Raw genomic sequence first — 25,544 nt, forward strand, 5'->3', positions numbered from 1 at the left:
GTTTGAAGGAACCTTGCAGGCATCCTTCCTTCAGTGCTGTTCTGATTTGGTTTTAAGGACTAGATTTTATTGACTATATTGTATTGCATTTTAATTGTAAACTTGCTTGATAAGTCACACTGGAGTGGAAAGTCGTATACAGTGGAACCTCAGGTTGTGAACGTGATCCATGCAGGAAGCACATTTGCAACCCGCAGCGCCGCGTCTGCACACACAGCGATTTAGTGCTTCTGCGCATAGCGCGATTTAATGTTTCTGCGCATGCACGAGCGCCGAAACCCGAAAGTAACCTGTTCCGGTGCTTCTGGGTTTGGCGCAGTGCGCAACCCAAAAACGCGTAACCTGAAGCATCTGTAACCCGAGGTACCACTGTATATACAAAGTGGGAAATAAATAAGTAAAAGGAGCCCAATGATGAAACCAATATGGTGCCCTCTGGATCTTGCTGGACTTCAACTCCCAGAACCTCCTGGCCATGCTGGCTGGGGTGGGGCTCATGGGAGTTGGAGTCCAATGGGAGGGCACCCTATTGCCTTCCCTTAAGGACTGAACTCCCAACTCCAGCCTTTATGCATGCGTTGAACGGGTGAGAAAAAGCCTAATTTTGAATCTAGCCCACTATGGAGTAGATCCCAGCACTCTCAAACACACTGACTTGGGAGCAAGTCCCCACTGATTGGCGTTGCGCTGCAAACTCGCCACTTGTGCCATTAATCCCTCCCCGCACGGCCCTGAACTCGCAAGCACACCGGAGAATCAAGCCTAGCAGTATGAGGGGGGACGAAGTCAACGACAGCGGCTCCTCCGAATGTAATGGACGAACCCGACGCCTAAGCACGGAGATAGGCGCTTGGGAGCAACTACTGCGGGGAAGAGGGGCGCGTTCTGCCGCAGAAACCAGCAACCCCTCCGAAGAGCTTGCCGGTCCAGGCGGCGGGGCCGAGTTCCTGTTCCAGGCGTGGCTGCTGCGTGCCTGGGTAGAGTGAGTCACAGGGCTGCCAAGGCGGTTTCCCAAGTGCCGCAGGAAGGCGGGCTGCAGCCTGTGCAAGGAGCAAAATGTTGTCCCCGAGGTAAGGCAATTCCTGGCGGCGGCGTCTACATCCAGCCGGCTCGGGGCGGGGAGAGGGCTCCGCACAGGCAGGCGCGCGGCACTTCCAGGCCGAGTGGCAGCGCCGAGGCGGGTTAATAGAAAGCCAGGCAGAGGCGACCGTTCAGGGAGAGCGGAGGCCCGCCCCTCCTTCCCCTTTCTCCCCGCTTCGGCCTGCGCCCTGTCGGAGAAATGCAGGCAGGACGGGAAGACCCGGCCGGAGCCAAGCATTGCTTTCGGACGTACGCCTGGTCTGGCGCCTCCTTTTCCTGGGAGACAAGCGCTAGACACGGCATACGGTCTCTGGGCTCCCGAGGACTAGCCTCGTGACAGCAGGAAGCAGCAAGAAGTGCAGTTGGAATCACGCTGACTCCGAAGTCAAGTCCTCCCTGGTTTCCCTGGAACTTACACCTGCGTAAATGTGACTAGGATCGCGGACTTGAAAGACCACCCAATGCTGTTAATTCCAGGAGAAGAATTTGGTGGGGTTGGGCACCAATGAGTCACTCTGGACAGAGTCGTTGAGTGGAAGTTCTGCCACCCATTTTTGAGTATTTTAATGCAACGTTTGGCCAAGTATGAAAGTTAAAAGTTATTCTACACTCAACTGTGTATTCATAAAGTACCAGGGCACACAGGACGGGGGGTGCTTAGGCCAATAGCCTTGGCCAGTTTGTGCTTTTGCCTCCCCACCACTGACAGGCCAGCCCTGCAAGGTAGCATCTCTGCATGCTTCAGTGCTCCTTGCTTGTGCCTGGCAGGAGCACCTTGTTGAGAGAGGAACGGCCACTGCTGCTGAACCCATTCAACTTCCCTGCTGTCGCATGAAAACCCCCTTGTGAGGCTAACTAAAGCTAGATGATACTAGGATGTGGGAAAGGTATCCCTATCTACAAAGGAAACCAGCAGATGTACCAAAGCCTATATTATCCAGGCTGGGGTAGATCATGAAAGGGAAAGACAGTTGGTCACCCCAGCAGGGTCAGTGGCATGACACATAGCAGGGATAGCGGGCGCAATATCTCTTCTGGTTTCAGCTGCAAGTTAGGAAAACCTTCACCTGTTGCATAACAGCCATGGAACATGCAATTGTACAGGAACCCACTTGGAGCAAGTAAATTAAGAACCCCACTGAGAAACAGCCAGGCGCATCCTAGTTAGTGCTGCCTTTCTATTGATCTGCATACAGAGGACAGCCCAAAGCAATGAGCAACAGTTAACAGCCAGAGCACAGAGTTCCTCAACCTGGATGCACCATAGGTATTGTAAAGAAGAAGGGGAGGGGTGGTCCCACCAGCTCAACCACTGTTGGTGTTTCAGACTCCTCCCTCATGGGGTGGGGGGGGGGAAATGAGTGACTGCAAGTATACTTCTCCCTTCCTTGTTGCAGCGGCCCTCTTAGTGTAGTGACACCTTATTCTTCCTGGATCCAGACATTGATTCTGCAAAGCAAAAATGTTCGTGCCTGTTTGGCCAGCAGTGGCAATGCTGTCAGTGGCCCACAACTTTCCTGCATTTTAGCTGTTCAGCCAGCATTTCTGTTCTGATAGTGATGCTTGCATACTTCCAGCCAGATGGGGACTTCTGCCATATCCTCTGGCTCCCATTTCATGGATCTCAAGTATAGGATTGCACCTTTAATGCCACCTATGATATCATACTCTTGACAGTATTCATTCTCCTTTTGATGCAGATGGTTTTCATTAAGCAAGGCCTGTCCTGCCTTGGCCAGGATGCTGACTTCCTCCACCAGTGGCTCACAGGTTTCCCAGACTATGGAGGAAGGTAATGTAACTGGGCTGCAGGCAGGTGTGAGAATACGACCAGAAAGGTTGATCGGTTTGTTTAGTGGCATCTATAGCAGTAATAGCTGTAACTGGGCTTCTATTTATGTGGGAACTGTTTTCGAAGCTAATATGTTCTTAGTGTAACTTTTCCCAGCAGTAAACAGAAAGTAAAAGCAACAAACACAGTGAGATGTCATTAGAAGCACATCACACCATAGCACCAAATTGCTTAGTGGAAGAAAACTGGACCCTCCAGAGTGATACCCAGTGACCTTGAGGCCTCTCTGCATCAACATCCCCATTTACATGTGACAAGAAGGGAAACTATATTTTTTATAAAATGGCCTTGCTCTATGGCTGCGGTGGGTGAGGGGTGTCTCAGTCATGTTGGATGCCTCAGCAGCGCTTGACTTAGGGCAGTGCGGGCAGTTCCCCCGCATGGGGAACCGAGTTGAGGGGACGCAAAATAATAACAATAACAACCACAATAAAACCTATCTATTATATATAGGTGTTGTTTGCCAAATTTTGTCCCGGCTCAAGGTGCCATATTACCAAAGTCGTAACACGATCTAGCAAACCAGCCCTGTTATCTTAACCTTCCCACAATTTACAGTGACTGGCTAGTTCCATGCAGGCAGTGGCCTGCATCATCAACACCAGTTCCTTATAACACTTTATTATGTGAGCCATAATAGATAAAAGTGCAAACACGTGTTTTGAATTAAGTTGTTGTTTAACCACGTCTGTTGTTATTCTGTATACTGCAGCCTAGAATGTCTGCATTTGCAGGCAGACCCACCACTGATGAAATAAAATTTCTTTCTCTCTTACAAAACCCCAGTCTAGCACATGGGAGACATTCTGTTCAGTTTTATCTATGATAACACAATTTTGTTACCTTTTTTTAAATTTAGATTTTAGGAATCTTATTGAAAGTCATTGTGTTTTTATTATACTTTGTGTAATGTAACTATAATAATAGTTATGAGAAACATGGAATAGAGGATGAAGATAAAGGAAGCAAACACAGCTATTGAGTATCCTGCAGTGCTATGTACATTTGGAAAACAAACAGAGGGACATCTTAACTTTAGCACAGAAATAAATGATCAGTACAACAGAATTAAATCATATGTTAGCACACTTGTGCATACACTTCTGCATTTTGTGACTGAGTCCAAAATGATCAGGAAAACAATGCAATTAGGGTTTTTGCCTTGTGTTTTATGACACTGATAATTTAAATGGCTTTTTCTGCTTTTCAGGACATTCACCCATTCATGTGAATAATGGTGTGTTGTGGTAACCTGTATGCATTTTAATATGGCTATATATCTGCTTCTATCTTGCTTTTAACTTTCTTTGTTTGACGGTTACTGAAATATACAAATTAATATTTTCTGGCACCGGTTGCAAGTTAGCATTGTTGGTGGCACTAAATGGGTTCACACTGCTAAGCAAATAAAGCATGTCTTTTTAATCAAAATATCATCTCTGTATGCCTGCATCTTGTGCTGTTATTTATGTTTACAATAAATCAGAAGACAAGTACCCAGGGACTTGTATAAATTTATGTTGAATCTAGAACCCTGTATTCAAATAGCTGGTGAGCAAGCTGGGCCTCTTAAATCCCTGGCTCATGATCTCCAGTTTTCCAAAGCTTTCTTAAGTCCATGTCCTTCCAATGGTTCAAAGTGTCATTTACAGACCAACATAAGAAAAAGAGAGGTTGGTAAGCGTGACATTTTGTAATACTTTAGAAATAAATATGGGTCCAATCATACGCATGCAACCTCTTATTCCTAGTCCCTGTGTGAGGATTTGCCTCAGTCCTACTTTTTTGTTTTGTTTTCCTTACTCAGCTCCATACCGTTGCTACCCACTTTCTCCTAATGTTCAAACTTCAGACCAATGACTTCTTCCCCCATTTCCTTTAACAGTTTACCAGATGGGCCTATAGGGACATTGCTAGTCAACACCTAACCAATTCTATGTGCTTCCCTTAATAAGAGTTTGACAGAACAAAGGGCAGTAGCTCAGCGATAGCATATCTGCTTTGCAAGCAAAATGTTCTGGATTCAATCCCTGGCATCTCTAGGTAGCGCTGGGAAGGACTCCTGCCTGAACTCCTGGAGAGCCACTGCTACTCAAATGTTGACAGTACTAAGTTAGATGGACAAGTGGTGTGACTCTATAAGGCATCCCCCTGTGCACTGTCTTAAAATACTTCATTTGTAGTAATTTGCAATGCTGTTTCCATATTTGCGCGTGAGGGTAATGCAGCTTGTAACTATTCTTTCAGGCAGTCTTTCCCCACATTTGGACAGTCGTAAGCAGAACAAATGAGTTGGGTGGGAAGCAATTTCACTCCTCAACAGTGGTGCAATATCCATGATTAAGGATGAATTATCTCTGTCTCTCAAGGGGCAAATAGCTTTCTGAAGGACATCCAGCTGGTGCTATGTGTCAATGAGTTGTGGTCAGCAGTAGCATATCAGCTCACAGAAAGATAAGGAAAGCAAACAATACAGCTTGTATAGTTGAGCAACACCACTTTACCATATGAAAATTGGGTTGTTTTGATACTGTTAGGCCAATTACTGCGAATGAGCAACACCAGAAAATTATTGTGCTATTGGGGCCATCAAGAAAAAAATAAGTCATATTCCTTGATAGATGGAAATATCTGCCTTTTTCGGATTTAGGCAGTGGAGTAGCAGAGAAACGCTGTTGTTTGAATGTGGGAACAATGAAGAATCATAGTGATACTGGGAGGTTTTTGAGCCTGAGTTTAGCTGTGCCAGAAGCAGCATGGAAGGAACTACAGGGGCCCACTCTATACAGTTGCTCTGTGGAAACCTGAGGATTAGTGATTGTGTTTCCCATTTTAAGGGTCAGCTTGTTTCCACTAAGCTCTGCTTGAATAAGATCATTAGTTTCCAATTCTCTCATGTGCAAAGGAAACTAAAACCTGTGGTGCTGTTTCTGGAATCTCCTACCACTTGAGAAAGGAAAAGTGTTTAACAAGAAATGTTACTTCTTTTATAGAGCAAAAGAAATACAAGCATGTGTATAATGGCGTTGTTGTTTTTTTGGGAAGACTGAATGTACTTGGGGAGGAACATCTGATCCCTACAGTCCAAACATAGAAGGAACATCTGGTTGACGTGGCTTCCCTGCTTGTCCTACCGGGTTGATGGCAGAATAGTCTGTATGGGCTGATTCCTATTGAGGGGTGATACTGATCCATAGGAAATATCCCTGCAGCTCCCAAGGACATTCCTTCAGGAGTATTGACCACTGCTGTACAGATGTATCCTAAACACAGCCTATGGATGGAAGTCAATGTTGGCCTTATCATGAGATGAAGTGAAACTACTGTCTCAGATCATGGATTGAAAAACCGAGGGCAGGAAAAACAGGCCACTCCTTAAATTGCAAAATATCGCAGGCCGCCTCAAAAGTGTCATCCATCCAGTTTGTTCAATGCAAAGAGCATATGAAAGCTTGGTTCTGTTCCTGGGTTTCCTTTATAATATCAGAGCACATGAATACAGAAATTTATGAATGTAGACTGAGTAACTTAAACGTTCATTTTAGAATGTGCAGGCTGTCTTGCTGGGTCAAATTTGACTTTCACACACACACAAAAAATAGTCACAAGGATCAGTTGGATATTTTTGGTTGTAAAAAGATAAAAGCTGTCACAGTCTCCTGTAGTTATACTGGTGTATCCCCTGATAACAGGAATGAACTTCACCAGCTGTTGCTTTTCATCTTCTCTTTTGCATGACTTTGCTTGCTCTTCTGCTTCTTGGGAGGGTAGTAGTACCCTTTTGGTCAGTTAATGCATCAAATATTTCTGACTTTGTTGTGTTGCAGTGCGAAATAGATTGAGGGAGATAGTGGGAGCATCTACCAATTGGAGGTATGACACATGCAAAGCTTTCTTTGATTTTTTGATAGTTGCATTTCAGAATAAAGCAGACCTGATTGGAATGTCCTCTTTCAGAGATTTAACCAACTGTCGTGAAACTCTGAGGGTCTTTGCCCCTACAGGAATGCTGGTGATGATTATGATAATACTTCTCATAAATGTTAATAGTTTATATGCATTATCTTAGTATTCCTTTAAAAAAAATCCTTCAGAGAAAGTAAATTATTATTATCCCTAAATTACAAAAATGATTTGAATCTGATAGTGCTTGCCTTAGACTGTAACCAGGTTCAAGGTGGGCCCAAGATTTGAACTGGTGATTTTCCAGCTCAAAGATCTTGATCTTAACCATTATGCTACGTAACTCTATTCTAGTAAACATGCATTACATTTTGCAACCTGTGTCCACCCGGAATCATCTGATTTGTTTTCCGCCAGAGACCATGTGCAAGCAATGAATGAAAGAAAAGCTTTACATACCCTCCTTGCAAAAAACCAAGCTGACCTGCCCCCTAGGAAAATGAGAGACAGCTATATAGAAGTTATCCTGCCTTTGGGAAGTCAACCTGAAATAAGAGAAAAATATCTGAACGTGCACAACTCTGTCAGGTAAAATCAGTTGCCTTTTTAATAGAATGAATATCTTCCTACTTGGTGCCTTACCATTTGCACTGTTATCTTATGTACCATTTTGACTTATAAACCCCCCCCCCCCGCAAACCTGGCTCTCCTAATTATTATATGTGAATTTTCAAAAGGATCAAACTATTGAGATGTTTAATGATAAATTTTTAAACTTCAGATTGTACATTTTTTTTTAAAACACTGTCATAGAACTATGTTGGATTCGTCCCAGTATCTTGCAACGTAATCTTACCATGTACCATTTTAACCTTGGTAGGTTTGGCCGAATTCTTGAAGATCTTGATAGCTTAGGAGGTATGTAACAGCCATGCAGTTTCATTGATCTGGTAGTCAGATTAATTTGGGTAATTAGAATTCTGGGGTCAGATATTACACAGAACTGGGATGCGAGAGAAAGGCGTGTGAGTGACTCGGGCTTCCCCTTTTTTTGCAGTTCCTGTGTAAATGCTCAAATAGTGAAGAGTGACATATGTGACCTAAATGAGTTGTGCTCATGAATGCCCTCAACCTGCAGGAGCTAGATGGGAAATCTTCCCTTGCTATGGCAAGGGTGGTGAATAGAGAGAATGGTTCCTTGATTTTTTGAGATCCTTAGAGAAGGCAGCCAGTCTGTGATGCTAAGCACGGCTATCCAGAAACAAGGGCTGCCAAAATCTCAGAAACCTTTTCGCAAGCCAGGATTTGTGTTTGGGTGGTGCAGTGCATCCACTGGAGCTCTTCACATGACTGATTGAATGAACCCATTTTAATTATATTTGCGAACGAGACATTTCCATGCATGTTCCTTGTTTGTTTGAGCTTGTCAAGTGTTATTCTTGGAATGACACAAATACTACATTGTAAAAATTTTACTGCACTCCCTTTCATAAAAAAACTTAATACAGAGAATAAATCATGCAGTCTCTTTCATCCTTTCTCTACAGTTCTGATTTGTTATACACACACAAAGCATGAAGCTGGTCAGATGTCTCCTTTGTCGATTGTTACAGCGCTGGTGGATAAAATTGGTACGGTGTTGTTGGATCTATTAAAAAACTTAATGCTTGAACTAGGAGTGCTTGCTGTGTTGGGTAAAAAGAGCTAGGCATCATTTTGACATAAATGTTGGGGGGGAAGGGCAGGAGATAACTGCTCTACCTCTTTTGGATAAGACTTTCTTCAGGCTGCCAGATGTTACAATAAATGTGCATTTGCTTCCAAAACAATACCTGTGTTTCCATGCCCCTACTTTCATTTTAACAACTTGTTATGTCTATTATGTCATGAGTTCCGCCCCCCTCTGCTTCTCCCCCACACTAAATCAGTGATGTGGAGCAGGGCAGTGCTGAAATATCAGGTTATACATTTCCCCATTTAGATACTGCCCCAAGAGGAAAGGCAGCAAAATGTGTTGCAGCCATGTTCTGTGGCAGATGTGCACTTCCTGTTGCATCTTGCTTGAGCTGAAGAAGGTGCCTGGCAAACCTTTCTAGGGAGCATTCTACAGCTGGAGTCTGAGAAGGCTCCTCTCCCTAGTAGCCACCCAGCTCACTTCTCTTGCTGGTGGCACCCAGAGTAGGCATTTAGGAAGGATCTTAAGGGGGGGGGGCAAGGGCAGTCTTTTGGGTATCCTGGTCCCAAGCCATTAAGGGCTTTAAGGGTTAAAATGGGCACGTTTTCTGACTTGTAATAGATAACCAGAGGTAAGTTAGCTTTCTTGAGCTAGAGAAATCAAGTTTTTGTTTTTAGTTACTTATCTTTAGTGTCTATGCTCTGACTCTCCTTTATTTGCTTTTAGGATTATGGAAGCAGGATATTCGTCCAGACTGTGATATCAAGTTTGTTGGGAATGTTTCATGGGTAGGAAGGACATCAATGGAAGTAAAGATGCACATGCTTCAGGTTGTAATTTTTCCATATAAAAAGTAATACACATTATGAGTGCCTGAGAGTTCTAAAACAAGGGCCTGGTTCACATATGGCATTAAACCACAGTTAAAAACAAACTCTGGTTTAATGTGAATGTGCACCCACTGCTGAAAAGTTCTCTGTCCTCTGCTTTTTCACTTGTCTCATCACCAGGAAATCTGACATGTTGCGATGTTCCATGTTGCGATGGTTTGTTTCTCTCCAAACAAACCCTAGCTGGCAATTAAGGTTTGTTCTTGGGTTATTGCTTGCGTGTGTTTTGGGAGAAAGAAACCATGAGCCTGGGTTTGGGCGGAACAACAAGCCAAACACTGACTTGTTTTCTGATGGTGCAGCTGGAGAGAGAGAGAGAGAGTAACGCGGTGCCCCAGTTTCCAATAAACCATACCTTGTATTTAGCTATAGTTTAATGTGGTGTGTAAACCAAGCCACTATGAAGGCAGAACATCAAGATCTTCATTACATTATTTGCAGGAACAAGACTAGTTTGCTAAAGATGATTTCCCTTCCATTGTTTTCTTTTAGTTTCACGATGGTGCCTATCATCCTGTATTAGATGCAACTTTTGTCATGGTGGCCCGTGATCCAGAAAACAAAAGGTAAGGCTTTCAGTAGACCATTGGGAATAATTGTACAGTGACAAGTGGTAAAGTCTTTTGCTGAAGGGAGGACAAAAGAGGAGAGAGCTGCTTGCTCAGTGGGGGCCGAGCTGCGACACTAGCTTCCTGACCCCACTGCTGCTTACTGGAAAGTGGGGAGAGATCAGGGTTATGCCGGTGTACTCATTGGCTCTGCTGGTGGGCTGCATAGCCTCCTCACCCCTCTCCTTCTTGGTAAGTGACAATGATGCCTCTGCCAGGAAGCTAACACTATAGCTCTGTCCCGCCTGGAAAGCTGCTTCTGGTGATAGTCAAATGCTGGTGCATTCATTTATTTCCTCCCCTTTATTCACAGACCAGCATTTGTGAACCCACTGATTCTTGAAAGTCCAGAAGAGGAAAAAATCTTTAAGGAAGGTGAAGGTATGTAATGCATTCCTTGGGGTTGTGAAGAGTTTCTGGTTGTGGTCCATTCTCCCATTTCATAAAGGGCATTTAAAGATGGATTTTCAGGGTTCTCCCTCCAGCTCTGCACTTATAAGTATTGAATATGTGGAAGATCAACATGATTAATAGATACTAGGAGAAGGAATTTAATTGTCCCAGTTGGCTTGTAACAAGCCTGTCCACTCCATTTCACTTCCTTAAATATCCCTTTAAAGCCATGGAAGCCAGTGGCCATCATTATGATATGCTGGCCACTTCCGCAGGTGAATTATGCATTGGGTGAAGAAATATTTTCTTTTGCCTGCCCCAAACCTACCACTGATCAATTTCCTTTGCTGACCCAATGTGTCATTATTAGTTTTGAAACAGGAGGGGGCTGGATACAGTTATTGGAAACTTATTTCCACCAAGTAATTTTCTGCTCATTTCCATTTACTTGGTTAGCAAACAAGACCAGAAGAGTTGATTCCAATAGGGCTTCCTTGCTAAAAATGGCTCCTACTGCAGAAGAAAGAAACATTGTACATGACATATTTCTTAATACACTGGACCCAAGGTAGGTGGTGTGGCAATGAATGCTTTTACAAACTTTACTTCTGTTTGGGTCTGTATCTTCTTAAAGGTGGCAACTTGTTATTCTATCATTTCTCAGCATGTACCTATTTCAGGCATTGAAAAAAGGGCTGCTCAGATGTTGTTTCCCCTTCTTTTGCCTTGTGCAGAAGTGAATGCCCAGGCCAGGAGATCCTGCATTTATTTATTTGCGTTTTATATCACTCTTCCTCCAGTTGGGAACCCAGAGAGGTACAGTGGTACCTCAGGTTATATACGCTTCATGTTACATACGCTTCAGGTTACAGACTCTGCTAACCCAGAAATAGTGCTTCAGGTTAAGAACTTTGCTTCAGGATGAGAACAGAAATCGTGCTCCGGCGGCGCGGCAGCAGCAGGAGGCCTCACTAGTTAAAGTGGTGCTTCAGGTTAAGAACAGTTTCAGGTTAAGTACGGACCTCCGGAACGAATTAAGTACTTAACCTGAGGTAGCACTGTATACCATATAATTAAAGTACTGGTACAAAAAGAATATTTACAGCCCTACTAAAAAACAAAATCTAAAAAACCGAAGTGACTAACTCTGACCTTAGGTTCTCCTCTAACCCTGGGTACTGAAACTGTTAGAGGAGGCAGTGTCAGTATCACCCATCAGGAGACTTTTGTGAAGGGTTTTTTTTTTATTACCCTTGTCTCTGGGCAGCATATGCAAGATTGTCCAAAATTATTTTCACTAGCCCCTCTCAAATAAGTTAGATCAATGGTTCTCAAAGGGTGTGGCAGGAGAGGATTGCAAGTGTGGCAGGAAGATTCAAGGACAGTCGGTATTATATTTTGGGAATGATTCATGTTCTTATGTAGCTGCATTGTATTAGACTTTATCAATGTTCCATGATCATATTATAAAGTAGCTGTCTTCTATGTTATAAATAAAGCACTGCTAGGAGTTGTTTTCTTTTTGTTTTCAAATGTATCAGTAAAAAAATTGGTGTGCCACAAGCAAATTTTTATTCTGAGAGTGTGGCCCAGAGAAAAAAGTTTTGAGAACCACTGAGTTAGACTGAGAAGTTAACCCTGTGAAGTACGTTAGGCTGAGAGATGTGGCTGACCTGAGGCTGCCAGTGAGTTTCATGGCTACGTGGAGATTTGAATCTGGTTCTCCCTGATCTTAGGCTGGCATTCTAATTATTGCACCACTTTGGCTCTAAGAGGTATCGCCCTGGCTCCCCACCAAGGTGACAAAGCTGGCCTGAGGTAACTCACACAGAAGCTATTCAAGGGAAAACGACACACTGATCCCTCCCCCCCCCAAAAAAACCCCTGGGATTGATGGGAAGTCATAAAATTATCTGAACCTTTAAAGATGAAGTGCTTTATTTTAAAGTCCTGAAAAGCTTTAAACAGCTTTGTCCAGCAACTGGATTTTTTTATTGCAAAAAACTGACCACAAAATGGGTCTTAAAAAACACAGGAGTGGATACATAGGCCATGTTGCAATGAGTGGATGGCGATTCCCGCCAGAAACAGAGGCCAGTGTGCTTTTTGCCTGAGTGGATATTTGAATCCAGGCTTCTTCATTCCAAGTGCAGCACATTTAACTACATTTATTACACGCATCCTGGTTGGGGCATTCACTATGCGTGTCACGGTGCAATGATGATGATGTGTGTGAGCCTAAGGCCTGCTTGTTGTCTCACTATGTGGGAGACATGGGGGGAGTGACATTCAGACAACCTCAGGTGTAGGTTAAGCAGGGGCTTTGCTTCGTAACGTTGGGCTGAGACAGCATCTAAACTCTCCTCTTCTAATAGGACGGTGAGTTTTCGGAGTCGGCTGCTGCCACCCACCGCAGTGTGGATGGAAGATGCAAAACTGAAGGGTCTGGAAATCTGCCATCCTCAGGTATTTGCAGAGCTATAGCATGAATGTGTTAGGGGTGCGTTTTGTTTTGCTCTTGGTAAATAGATGTTTGACTCCTTATCCAAGCTGTGATATTTGATGGTGCTTCGGTTATATGATAGAAATTGCATTTTTTTTTTCATTCTGAAGGTATCTGTCCCTGTAAGTAAGTAAGTAGTCTTGATAGATTTTCGTAGTCACACAATTGGTTGTGAGTCACCTTCAAAAGTCAGCTTAATTTTTAATTGTAACATTACAAGAAGGCTTCCTAGCTGTATTATTCTGAAGCTCTTTCCCACAGCGGAGGAGGTCCCACTAAGCATATCATGTGAACATTATTGGTTCATGGCTGCTGCCAGTGTATTTGCCAGAGATGCTGAGCAGCTTTCCAGTAAATGTTAGCACATCCGTTGACATACTTAGGAAATCCATTTTTCATCCCTTCCCTCCTCCAGGCACTCCACCTCCGTGTCATTGTGTATTATGGCCCGTTCCTCTTCCTGTCCCCACTAATTGGTTACAATCACAAAGTAAAGCTTGATAATAATTGCTGAGGAATATGTAAAATGCCTCTTGCATATTGACATGTGATTAGAGCGTATTGATAGCTAGATTGATGATATAACTCCATTGCTCTTTTTTCTTCCTCACCGTTTTAATCATTGATTTGCATTTCTCACTTGATCCAAAATGCTTTTATCACCAAAGCTACATATGTACTTTACATTTAAAGTACAAAGAATCATAGGAGCTGCATTTTACCCCTTACAGAGTTACAATTATCAGTCCTCAGCATCCTTTGGGGGTGAGGAATCTTGTTTGCATTTGCTTTAAACATATACTGTGTTGGCAGCCCAAATTTCCCTGCTGTCACTGGACAAAATTTCCTCTATCACCAGCATAATTTGACTGGCACAAAAAGTTGGTAGTTCTCACTATCCTTCATTACAGTTGGTTGGACTGCAATGACTATTGGGAGTCCCTTCCACCTCTACAAATGGTATGATTCAGAGATACACGGTATATTGTATTCTATCCACAGATTATGCATTTTGTGCTTTTTGTTATGTTGCCAATAGCACAAATTGCTAATTACTTGTTTTATGGCTACCTTGATGGAGAACCAGAAATAAATATACGTTTTAAGGCAACATTTTCTGTAAGGGTGCATCATTCACCACTGAATATTTTTGACTGTAGGAACGCAACATTTTCAATAGAATCTTTGGGGGATTTCTCATGAGGAAGGCATATGAACTTGGATGGGCTTGTGCCTACAGCTATGGGTAAGTCGTAGGATGGTAATATTTGTAGGACTTAAAGCCCGGCAAGTCTTTTGGGAGGGTGTGGGTAGGGGAAGAGGGCAGGGGTTCACTTGGTTCTACCTCCAGACTTCCTCCTTCCCAGCTATGAATGGGAAGAGCACCTTTCTCCTCTTGCACCCTCAGATCAGTACCATGTGAGCAGGGAAGAGGCCACGTAACCTTGTAAAGTGATTTGTTTTACAGATTCAGTACAGCAGCCTTCACCAACTTGGTGCATTCCAGATGTTGCCCGACTACAGCTGCCATTTCCCCTCACTATCGGGAGTGATGGCAGCAGCTAGTTGGGAGTTCCAACAACATCTGGGGGAGATCGGCTTGTGGAATGCAGCTGTAAAGTGATGCATCCAAAGACATTTGGGCTAATTTTGTAGGAGTTAGTGAAATCTCATACAACAAATGAGTATCACTAAATTGGACAGTGAAAAATGTCTTAGGAACTGACAGCTGGTCTTACCCCTTTCTTTCATAAAACATAATTATTTAAAGTCTTTTCCTAATTGCAGGTGATAGCTATGCACAAAAATCAGCTTTTATGCAGTTTCTGATTTCTCATGTTTTTTCATGTTACTTACAACACAGTGTTGCCCATGTTTCCCTTTTAAAAATGTATTATTTTCCTCCACTCCAGAAACTCCCGGCCTTATGTGGTAGCTGTAGATGATATCATGTTTCAAAAACCAGTTGAAATTGGATCTTTGTTACTACTTTCTGCCCAGGTAATGGATTTATTCTACTGAAACCATTTTAATAGATCATACTGGTATAAATCATTTGGCTGTCCCTGAAAGTGAACAAAAACAAGTCAGAGAAACACTGGTTTTCCTTTTCAAATATTAAAATGTTGTGTCTTCCTTGTTCACTTCTGAATTTGGAGGCCCATAGCAGCTCTTTTTTGTTTTAAAGGTATGCTATACTGAAAAAAATAATGCCCAGGTTCGAGTACACAGTGAGGTGTACAATCCAGCTACCAGAGTGCACCATACAACCAATGTCTTCCACTTCACATTTATGTTAGAAAATGAGATACCAAGTATTGTTCCCAGAACATACGGCGGTGAGTACCTATTTTGGAAACTTCACACAGTACATATTGCATGCTGCAGTGCAAAAGTACTGGTATTATAGGATCATGGGCCCAGGATCTATTCCTTCCTGTTCTGGTTGTCCCCCACCCCAGTACCCCTTTTCCTCTCTTATCACCTCTCCTTCTGGGTTCATTTAGGTAGCCTAGAGAAGAATTGTATAGTACCGTATTGGCCCGAATATAAGCCGCTCCCTTAAAATTTCACAGGCACTCATAGCCGTTCTGTTTTACCATATGTCTGTTTCAGCAGTGATATCGTAAAAGCCAATTTGTGTAAGGTTGCGAATTTAAGCTGCACTTTTAACTTTTCACAGTCGGAATTTGGAAAAGTGTGTGACTTATATTCAGGCCAACATGGTAATTTGTGCATTCTGTTTTTTGTACTAACGTAGTTCAAACTGTGTGAATCTAGGTCCACAGTTCCTATCCTTTTTATTTTATTTTAAGGTATTAATCTGCCCACTTCTTCAGTCTGTGCTGTGTGAAGTAACCTAAATGAAAGGAGGAACGATGAAAGTGTTCTCAATGAAGACAGAGTAAAACTTTTATTCCAACTTCGGAAACGGGCAGGCTAAACCCAGTGTGCAAGGAAAAAGTGTGGAAAATTGAGTCGAGCATAATTGACCACATAATCTTAGGAAGTTTGAGAAGTATCCGTATAGATGACTTAGTTGCTTTTTCTTGTCTTTCAGAATCCATGCTGTATTTGGATGGGAAGCGGCACTTTGATTCCGCCATGAAAGAAAACATAGCACCCTAGCAGTGTGCCACCCAAAGGAAGGAGAGCGCCTTGGAAGCTTTAAGCATATTGCTTCTCCACAGGAGGTGGCAAAGCATTTCTGCCATTAAAAACAGTATGATCATGAATGCAAAAATACTCTAAAGCACTTACTTTTCTATCCATCTATTGTTTATTTCTATTTATACATAGTTTTTAGATTGATTTTTGTATTTCATATTGGTGTTTCATATATTTTATGTATTTTTAACGCCAAAAGACGAACAAACTATATATCATGACCATCACAGTGGTCAATTGCTTTGCAAAGAGAACAAAGGTAGCTCTGAAAGGTGGAGAGTGAAGGAAATGCAGTGTGGAATCCTGCCACTGAACATCTTTTGCATTGTTACTCAGAGGTGGTGATCAGTGTACCATTTAAATTCATATGCTTTTCCTTAAATGTTTTCTACCACTGACTTCAGACTGATAAAAGCAGCTAAAGCTCCTGCACACTAATTGAAAAGGATTAAGCAGTTACATGGTGTGTCAAGGCCACATCAGGTCCATGAAGACCATTACCCTGCCTATCACAGTGGAACTTCCTGAATTAAGCAAGAACGTCTCTTGATTTCAGCCTTTGATAAACTCCTACCAGATATGGAAATATTTCACTGAATAATGTATTATACCTATAATAAAAAAATCATACACTTCATTGAAATAATCTTATTACAAGCTACAAAAATATATTCCAGGTCGCTTCATATCATGTATGGTAGATCTACCTTCACGTTGAAAATGATTTGGCAAAGACGGTGTTCCAATTTGTGTTTCTAAACTGCGCATCAGTGAAACCCGAGATTCCTTTTGGAGCTTTACCATTTTGTTTTTTCTTCTTTTCATAGATATTTCTCTGTACCAGTTACATTTTGAAGTTTTGGGCTATTCAAAACGGAGAATGCAACTCCCCCTTGTGGCTATTTGAAGCATAACCATGCTTCTACTATGAATAGATTGAGATACTATCATATTACTGGATGTCCTCCTCCATCTGGGAATAGATACTTGACACTGTATTTTAGTGTTTAAATTATGCATTTAATTTGTAAAAATGTGAGTGTTTGGATTGTGCAGTTTCTGTAACTCATCTAACTTAAAAATACATCCCCAAAGTTTAAGTAACTGTGATAGCTATTTTCCAGTGCTTTTTTTCCTGGGGAGACGCAGGAGGATGCATACTCCTAAACATTTTGTGAATCTTAAGTTTGGCCTCATGAGGGGCAGTATTTCAATATGAGTAGAAAAATGAGAGTACCCCTAAACATTTTTTTTAAAGATAAAAAGCACTGGCTTTTTCACATTTGCTGTGTACTGTCTCTCAAAAACAGTGTGTGCATAGATTGCGGTTCAATAATTGAAGTTTAGGCTTAATTTGGAAACGAGTTCCATCTAGTCCTGTACCCTTTGCAAGAATATAAGCAGATGGCAGCACAAATGAACAATGATTACCTTCTTCTCATGCCCATCTTGCACTCATTTGTTTTGACTCTGCGTTTTCAAAATGGTAATCATAGAATATGGGAGGTCTGAATTATGTAATCAATATATTGGAGTGGGCAACCTCCAGCCTGTGAGCTTCCTGCTTGCCCTGCAAGGCTGTTTTCCACAAACCATACGCACCTACCTTCCTGTGATGTCAGGCAGAAATGCAGCTGCTTTCCCTGTAGAAAGCAGGGTTGATCAATCAGCTGATGAGTGTGTGTGTGTGTGTGTCCTTGGTTTCGGTGTGTGAGATTAATTTGCACGCTTACTAAATTCTATGGAACACGATGCTTACTTCAGAGTAAACATGCATATAGTTGGGTTAGAAATAGTTATTAGTGTGACTAGCAGCATGAGACTTCCAACAGTGTAAGTAATTTTACATGGTAATATTTTAGCACTGCTTCACTGCTATTATTCTACTTTAGTAGAACAAGAAGCCTTATACACACTGAACGAAACACTGGTACAAATCCACCAAGAAGCAACACACAAACAATTATCAAAATTAGTGGAACTTTTATTGGCAGATTTTTAGCTGTGAATTGTAGAAGAAAGCAGTCAGTTCACTTTACCAAAATATTTCAGTTTTCCTGCAGGATCTGGAATTATCTGGATAAGGAGAAAAAAGTCACAATCAAAACCAAAATAGTCTAATGTTTGTTATATATCTGCTGTATAAAGTGAACTAAGTCCTGTGCTGATGATTGGATGTATATTAGACCCATCCATCCGCCAGTGAGTTCCCCAAGATAACACAGGTACTCAAATACCCAACGGTACTTACAAATCTTCTCTTGGCCACCACATTCTCATAGCATCTTCAGGTTTGATCTAAACACATGCAGAAGGCATGGCTACAGCTATTAGTTTATTCCTGTTTGATGTCACAATAGTTTGATGATACAGAGTACCCTACAGACTCATGTGCCCTACCTCTGGTAAGAACTACAGTTTCCTGGTAAGAACTACCGTTACACCAGTTCAGATATGGTAAACCAAGGGTGAGTAGCCTTGGCCCTCCATGCGTCTTATCTTTCCCTCTCCTCACTGGTCCTGCTCTCTAACAAGTGTTTTTGCTTGTCTGGAATGTGTCCATGATCTTTGATAATGCTTCTTGCTTGTATGGATTTTGTAATTTCTGACTGTGTTCTTCCCCTCACACACTGGATATAGTGACACATACACCCCAATCATAATGTGAGCATAGGATTGCACTGATAAGCACCATGGATTTTTCTGGTACCAAGGTGCACCTAATGCTCTTCGGATTGTACCCAAAATCATAAGGGGGAAGACTGGAATCATTGGTGTCCTTCAGTAACATGTCTGGATAAAACAAACTACTGTAGGGATGTAGAACTGTCTTGAGAACACATGCAGTGTTCTTTTGTGACCTGTCTACAATCGCACTTGTGATAAACCACATGTTATTCCATTGCTGCACTTGTCAAGTCACTGGCCAAAAATCTCAGATTAATATCCTCAACTTTGATGTTTCTTAATTCTGAAAGTCTATAATGTAGAAATAAATGGCAAATACTTCTACAAAATGTTTATAAAGACTGCAGCCCTGTGCATACCTACTCAAAATTAACTCCAATTGAATTTAAGGGGACTTTTTCCAAGTTAAATGTGCATAAGACTGTAGCCTAAGTGGATGTATTCAGAGACTGGGAAATCTATTGACCAATGAAGATACTGTTATAAGTTAAGAGTGCAAAATTACTAGTACTTGTCATTTTTTGTATCTTACTGAAATGCTATAGAGTTCTGGAGCAGGTTTTTGCACAACTATAATGCTATTCATGTAGCAGTTATCTAACATGCAAGCACCTTAAGGAAATACTTAGTCTTGATTTTTCCTTCACTGTGTAAAATCTTAGCAAGAAAAGCATGCTGGAAAAGCTGACAGAGATAAGATGAAGAAGTAAAAGGCAAGGTTTCAAATGGCATTCAAATTGCCCATGCATTGCTTTTGGCCTGCTGATAACATTCCCCACATGACATACGATAAAAAAATTCAAATGCAGCATTCAAGGAAAAACTATGTTCCAATTATATTTATAAACACCAACTTACTGTTTCACTGCCTGGTCTCCAACCAGCAGGGCAAACTAAGAAGACAAGGAAAGGAGACATTAAGCTCATGGTTAAAAATAACCCTGCCTTCCTATTCCTTTTGTTCTGTGGAACATGAAAGAAATAATTCATTTTCTGCAAGTACAGATCTATATATGATGAGGTAGCTGAATGGAGTAGGATTTAATCATAGACTGAGAACTTTTCAATTAGTTTTACAACTAATACCAGGAACCAGGCATCATAGACTGCTAGAAATGTTAAGACCAACAGTAATTTGTCAAAATATCTAACAGTCTCAGCTTTCTTACTTGCTATCTAGAAGAAATCTTTCTTTTCTGTGTAGGCAACTGAATGTTTAACCCTGCAGGAAATACCTTCTCCATGTTCGTCAGTATACTGGAATGCTTGTACTAGACGAAGAGTCTCATCTACAGATCTGCCAACAGGAAGATCATTCATTGTGATTTGTCGAAGATTTTTCTTGCCATCAATAATGAACAGGCCTCTGTGGAAACATAAATATAAGAGAAATTGGCAAGACAAATATCAATAACCTCATTCTGTGCATATATATATTACACCTGTCTGCGAAACACCTGTATCAACTCTTCACCGAAAGCCATACATTTTATTTCACTATGGGATCTAACTATGCACGTCAGAGATCCACTGAAATAACTAATTGCTAACCCAACTTTTAAGAACTGTGCTCTTGTTCTAGTCAAGTTTTTCTCTCCAATAGACTGCTGTTGTAAAATTAGCAATTCTGATCTTGCAGCTTTTTTAAACACAGATTTTTGTTGAATGTAACAGAATACAGCACCATGCAGGAAAAATATGACAATAATCTATAACTATCTGAGTAGCAGACAGAGAAGGAAATGGAATAGTTAACATTATACCTAAGAGCATGTCCTTGATCCTCTAGGTAAACTCCATAATCTTTTGAGATCTGGTGCGTCAAATCTGAAAGAAGTGGTATCTTTATTGGTCCCAGTCCTCCTTGCTTCCGAGCTGTATTAATCCTATAGCAATGAAGATCACCAAATACTTCAGTGAGAACTATTCCATACCTGCACTATCAACTTAGTATCGGTCACAGTATCTACATGGTAGGTGGTGAATTTAATGGACCTGATCTAGTCTTTGCATCTCCCTCAACCTCTCCTGTGTGCACTTCTCCAGAAATGGAAGTTTCCTGACAACACATTCCTCCTGCCATTGACAGGCCTCCTGTAACCAGACAGCTATACTCATGGGATGGCTGCACTTACTTAACAGTCCCAAGTTTCCAATCAAGATTTCTGCCTTGTACAGAAAATGTAACAGCTACCAATAAGTTGTGTAAATGAAAGGGAAAAAGGACTTACCATGCTAAATGAGTGAACTGCGAGTCTACTGAGCAAGCAACCACTTCAGCACCTATTGCTCTGAATTCTTCAATTCTGTCACTAAAGGCAATGATCTCCGTTGGACATACAAATGTGCTAAATTTAAAGAGAGAGAGAAATGTAAATTTCTAAAAAGAACAGATCCCTACTTATAACTAATCACTAAAACAGAGATGAACTGTTTTCTACAATGCACTCAATTTTCCAGCCCTTTATTTAATAATAATAATAATAATAATAATAATAATAATAATAATAATAATAATAATAATTTATGCCTGCCCATTAATAGCCTTCATTGGTCACTGAATCAAGGATGAGTGTAGGAAAATAAGTTTTATTCCATTACAACTTCTAAAACTCTAGCATCCTATTCTAAACATTTTTGGCAGTGTATTTTATTCAACCATCTTGCAGTGCCAGAATAACTACATACTCTGTGATGTGTCCGCATAGCTGTTGATACGTGTCATCCTAAATACTTATATGGTGCTACAGCAAATATTTTGAGTGAACCACTAGACAGAAAATTCTATTTCTAGTCTGTAAGCAGCAGTCAAGTTCAACATTATTATGTTTGATAGAAAACGATCTTATTTGTCCCTCACTTCAAGAATCAATCAACTATATAATCTTCTTGTACTGAGGATGACAGCCATGATGATAAAGTCATATTATTAAGTGGGGATTCAGAACAAAATGCTGCGGCATATCCCCAGCCCCTAATACAAGTTATTCTGTTCAGGGCTTCAGCAAGCTGGGACCCTGTCCTTGTAGTGCAGCTTTGGGTATAAACATACAGGGGAAGGTTTCAGGAGGCTACTCAGATGATTTCTACAAAATTGGTGCAAGGCTCTGATTTTTATATGCTTACACGAACTCCTTAGGCCTATAGAAGTATTCATGTTTTTATAAGAAGAAAAAAGTCTAAACAGCCTGTTGAGGACTAAGCATGTTCAGTGGCCTACAGAAGCAGATTATCAAGGGGGGAAATTTACTTGCTAGAGACCATAACAATGAAAAGAGACACCTTTTCTTTCCCACCCTCTTGAAAGCTTTTTATGCAACCAGAAACAAATTTGTTGGGTGGTGCAGACCCACAGTGCCTGGTAAATGGCAGTGGGACGGCTGCCAATTACCAGGAGGAGGGATGAAGTAGCAGGAAGATTGGTGTGATAGGGGCACACTGGTGCAGCCAATCCAGCATTCCTACCAGTGTTCCTGTACCACATCAACCTCCCCACCATTTCACTGCTCTTGGTAAACAGCAGTGGCCCGGTGGCCAGCAAACTGGAATTGCTGCACCACACCATTGGGTGAGGTTGCTTTTGCTTGCTACATAGTGCTACAGGGCTCTGCCCTGTATAATGTATAGTGGGAGATTTCTGGAGAGTAATGGCCCTGAGCATGAGTCCTTGCGGGGCTGTAATCCCATTTACAAACTAACAGCTTGCATAGGGACTACTACCATATCTCTAGGAGGCCCTGTCCTGTTGTCCTACTCCAAAAAAATCAGACCACACAAGTTCAGAATTAGAAGGATTGATGATCATTGCATGAGAGTAGCCAGGATTTATTTTTTTGGGGGGGGGAGGAGGCAGGAATTATGTTGGGGGGTGGGGCAGAACCGAGTTATCTGCGATGCAATTGGTCACTTAGTTAGGTAATTTTATTTACTTGATGGGGGGCAGCTGCCCCCACCCATGGATCATTGTGAATTTCACACATATAACCCCAGTAAATCGAGAAAACAGGATTATAATTTGTGGGATTTCCATATCCACTTTCATAATTTTATATTTTCTAATTCTTCCTGTTAAATAAGCAATTTTTTTGGCCTAAAAATGAAAAGACTGCTATGATCAGCAAGCATTATATTGTGAAATTATACATATATTTCATGTGTTTTGCTTACAAGTCAAGTGGATAAAAGAAGAAAACAAGGTATTTTCCTTCGAAATCCGTTAATTTCAACTCTTTAAACTCTCCATTGATGACTGCTGTTCCTTCCCAATAGGGTGCTGGTTCGGAAACTAAAAATGAAGGATACATTGTACTTTAATTCATTTTGCCTGATTGTGCTGGGATATAAATGCAATATTTCTCTTTGAATAGATTAAAACATATAATGTTCATTTTAAAGAAGCAATGCTGGAAGAACTCAAATATTGGAAAAATTATTTCAGTTGTGGTTCTTATGACTTACAGTAAGTTACTGAGAACTGGTGTACCAACAAACATACACTAATGCCATAGCACACATTTTTATTTATTTATTTATTTGCCGGTGATGTGTGCAACACAAATGTTTGGAACTATGTCAGCACAAATTTGGAAATTCATAGGATGGGTGAATGGAATGTTGGTACTAAGGTGTGCACTAAGAAATGGCAGCTAAAGGGATAGCTGCAGTGCTGAAGATTGGGATTTGAGGTTCTACGAAACTTTTGTTAACTCATACTTCACAAGGTTAGAGTATGATCAGAAGAAACCAGCTGGATTCAGGCCAAAGGATGCTACTTCAGCATCCTATTCTAGTGGTAGCCAGACAGACACATATGGGAAGTCTGCAAATGGGACCCCAGTGACTAAGCACCCTCCCTGTTCTGATTCCCAGCAGCTGATATTCAAAATATATTGCATCCAACAGTATCTTCAATGGCACTGTGAAAGGTAGCAGTCTAAATCACAGTAATCAGTGCTTGGTGACACTGAAGATACCACTTGATGAAAAACATAATTGAGATCCAACTGCAGCCCAAGTATGAAAACTAAAGAATCACTGTCCATTGATTAACAAAACTCTGTATCTACTCAGACATAAGCCCTACTGAATTAAATGTAAGTACAGTATGTATATGAATTAGGATTGCAACCTAAAGACATATACACAAAGCACCTTCTTACTAGATCAGTTTATGATGACTATTTACAAAAATAGACAAACCACTCTTGGAACTAAGTCACTATTGGATACAAAGCTTGCCTTCTTTGAAAATTGTCTAAAAAACAAACAAGAAATCTGCCAGATTATTCAATCTTGCAGTTTTCTTACCAAGAGGTACTTCGGTGAAACTTTTTTGAAAAACAGCATATTAAGTTGATTGTACTGTAGTACAGAATGCCACTCTTATCATTTCAGAATGCTGTAAAACACATGGCTACTCATTGAAGTACTGTGTTCAATGGGGCTAACTCCTAGAAAAGTAGGTGTAGGATTGCAGCCTTAAACAACTTCTTTTAAAAACCTCTCTGCACCTTCAAAGCAATAGCCTTTGTCTGACGTGTCCTTACCAAAAGAAAAAAAAAAAACCACACAAAACCCTCTAATGATCAACCGTGCACCGACAAGGAAAGTAAATATTTGAAACAAGAGGGTGGTGCTTCTTTTAAATTTAACCCATTCTCACTCTACCATTTGCGCTGGGGGGAAAGCCTTCAAAACTCTACCCAATTTGCAGGCAGAGAGCACTTTTCTTTGGCTTTAACCTGCTGTTCCTTTTTGGAAGGGGAGCTTAAGAAGAAACACGGATGAGGCCTGTGGCCACTTGATTCTGTTTTGCCTATTGCGGAATAATCACTTTTCTTCTTTGAAGGCCTCTCTCCCTCTCTCTCTCTCCCTCTTTTCTGCTGCAGGAGATCAACAACGACAAGAAGCCACGTTGCTGCAGCGACATCATTTCCCGTCCCACGTCCCCCCCCCCCCAATTTCCCAGCAGCGTCTCTAACTAACCCGGCACGTCCTGCGCGTCTCAGCAGCACTCGCGTTTCCCCCACTTCCCACCCCCGTAAATTCTCTTCCCCGCAAGGGAACAAAACTGGAGCGGGGGCTGTGGGTGGGTGGGGTTTTGCTTTGCTTTGCACAATGCCAACGTCGGGATGAACCATAACGAAGAGTAAAAAAAAGAAAAGAAAGCAGAGGGAGCAGGGAGGGGAAAAGGCTGGGCTGAGGGGCTCCTCCTGGCCGCCGCCCCGGCTTCTCCCTCAGCGCCAAGGATGAGGCGACGAGGCAGCCGCCTCTTGCCTCTCTCCCTCCCGCCTTCCCGCTCGCTCCTTCCCTCCCTCGCCTCGCCGGGCCTCGCCGGCACCTACTCTTGGCCTTGCTGAGGTGCAGCGAGTGGTCTCGGACGGGCACCCGCGACGCCTCGCCCGGGTACACCTGGCCCCCCGCGTAGTAGTGGCACTTCTCGTCGCCCGAGCCCTGCGCAGCCTCGGCGGTGGCCGCCTCCTCGGTCATGACCGCCGCCAGCACCAGCAGCACGCCAACGGCCAACGGCCGCGTCGCCAACCGCCGCGGGCGCCTCGCGCTCCCCGCCGCCCCCTGGCATTTTGCGGGTGTCCCGGCGCGCGGCGGCTCCATGGCACGTCTCGCTGGCCCCCGGCTAAGGGAGGAAGGAGAAGGGCAGCGCCGAGGCCCGGCGGGAGGAAGAGGCAGGCGCGGGAGCCCGGGCTGCTTCTGGGGGCGGGACCCGACGGCCGACACTGACACGCCCGCCCTCTTCCCCTCGCGGCGGTTCCCCGCTTGTGCTCCG

At 42.3% G+C, this 25,544-nt stretch overlaps 2 protein-coding genes across 6 annotated transcripts; one reads left to right on the plus strand and one right to left on the minus strand.

The window, feature by feature from the left end:
* Nucleotides 1–504: 504 nt before the first annotated feature.
* On the plus strand, nucleotides 505–17,513 carry ACOT9 (acyl-CoA thioesterase 9). Of its 2 annotated transcripts, XM_081859131.1 has the most exons (16): nucleotides 505–1,070; nucleotides 2,781–2,872; nucleotides 4,143–4,169; nucleotides 6,760–6,805; nucleotides 7,253–7,423; nucleotides 7,716–7,753; nucleotides 8,383–8,466; nucleotides 9,237–9,340; nucleotides 9,893–9,966; nucleotides 10,322–10,389; nucleotides 10,858–10,969; nucleotides 12,777–12,867; nucleotides 14,065–14,150; nucleotides 14,818–14,905; nucleotides 15,093–15,243; nucleotides 15,966–17,513. In XM_081859131.1, exons 1-16 carry the CDS (start codon nucleotides 1,057–1,059, stop codon nucleotides 16,031–16,033), a joined length of 1,314 nt encoding a protein of 437 aa, XP_081715257.1. In that variant the 5' UTR covers nucleotides 505–1,056; the 3' UTR covers nucleotides 16,034–17,513. The 2 variants fall into 2 exon arrangements, with proteins under 2 accessions (XP_081715257.1, XP_081715258.1); XM_081859132.1 differs by lacking the exon at nucleotides 4,143–4,169.
* A 522-nt stretch (nucleotides 17,514–18,035) lies between these two features.
* On the minus strand, nucleotides 18,036–25,503 carry PRDX4 (peroxiredoxin 4). 4 transcript variants are annotated; one of them, XR_014155953.1, is made up of 8 exons: nucleotides 25,105–25,503; nucleotides 22,928–23,045; nucleotides 20,992–21,108; nucleotides 20,524–20,646; nucleotides 19,930–20,126; nucleotides 19,619–19,653; nucleotides 18,324–18,370; nucleotides 18,036–18,148 (listed from the first exon to the last, which is right to left on the minus strand). XR_014155953.1 is itself a non-coding variant. In XM_081859138.1 (8 exons), the coding sequence occupies exons 1-8, from the start codon at nucleotides 25,370–25,372 to the stop codon at nucleotides 18,145–18,147; spliced, it is 843 nt and encodes a 280-aa protein (XP_081715264.1). In that variant the 5' UTR covers nucleotides 25,373–25,502; the 3' UTR covers nucleotides 18,036–18,144. The 4 variants fall into 4 exon arrangements, 3 of the variants coding, with proteins under 3 accessions (XP_081715264.1, XP_081715265.1, XP_081715263.1); XM_081859138.1 differs by having other exon boundaries at nucleotides 19,996–20,126; nucleotides 25,105–25,502; XM_081859139.1 differs by lacking the exon at nucleotides 18,324–18,370.
* Between the last annotated feature and the right edge of the window lie 41 nt (nucleotides 25,504–25,544).

This window comes from Podarcis erhardii (genome assembly GCF_964252035.2).
Source record: "Podarcis erhardii genome assembly, chromosome: 4".
NCBI lineage: Eukaryota > Metazoa > Chordata > Lepidosauria > Squamata > Lacertidae > Podarcis > Podarcis erhardii.

Coding starts and splice junctions, on each gene's coding strand:
- ACOT9 (XM_081859131.1), top strand. Junction 10,390..10,857: donor AATCTTTAAGGAAGGTGAAG/GTATGTAATGCA, acceptor TTACTTGGTTAG/CAAACAAGACCAGAAGAGTT. Junction 14,151..14,817: donor GCTTGTGCCTACAGCTATGG/GTAAGTCGTAGG, acceptor CCTCCACTCCAG/AAACTCCCGGCCTTATGTGG.
- PRDX4 (XM_081859138.1), bottom strand. CDS start 25,372: ATGGAGCCGCCGCGCGCCGGGACACCCGCAAAATGCCAGGGGGCGGCG. Junction 20,127..20,523: donor GATCAAGGACATGCTCTTAG/GTATAATGTTAA, acceptor ATGTTTCCACAG/AGGCCTGTTCATTATTGATG. Junction 18,371..19,618: donor GGAGACCAGGCAGTGAAACA/GTAAGTTGGTGT, acceptor GCATGTGTTTAG/ATCAAACCTGAAGATGCTAT.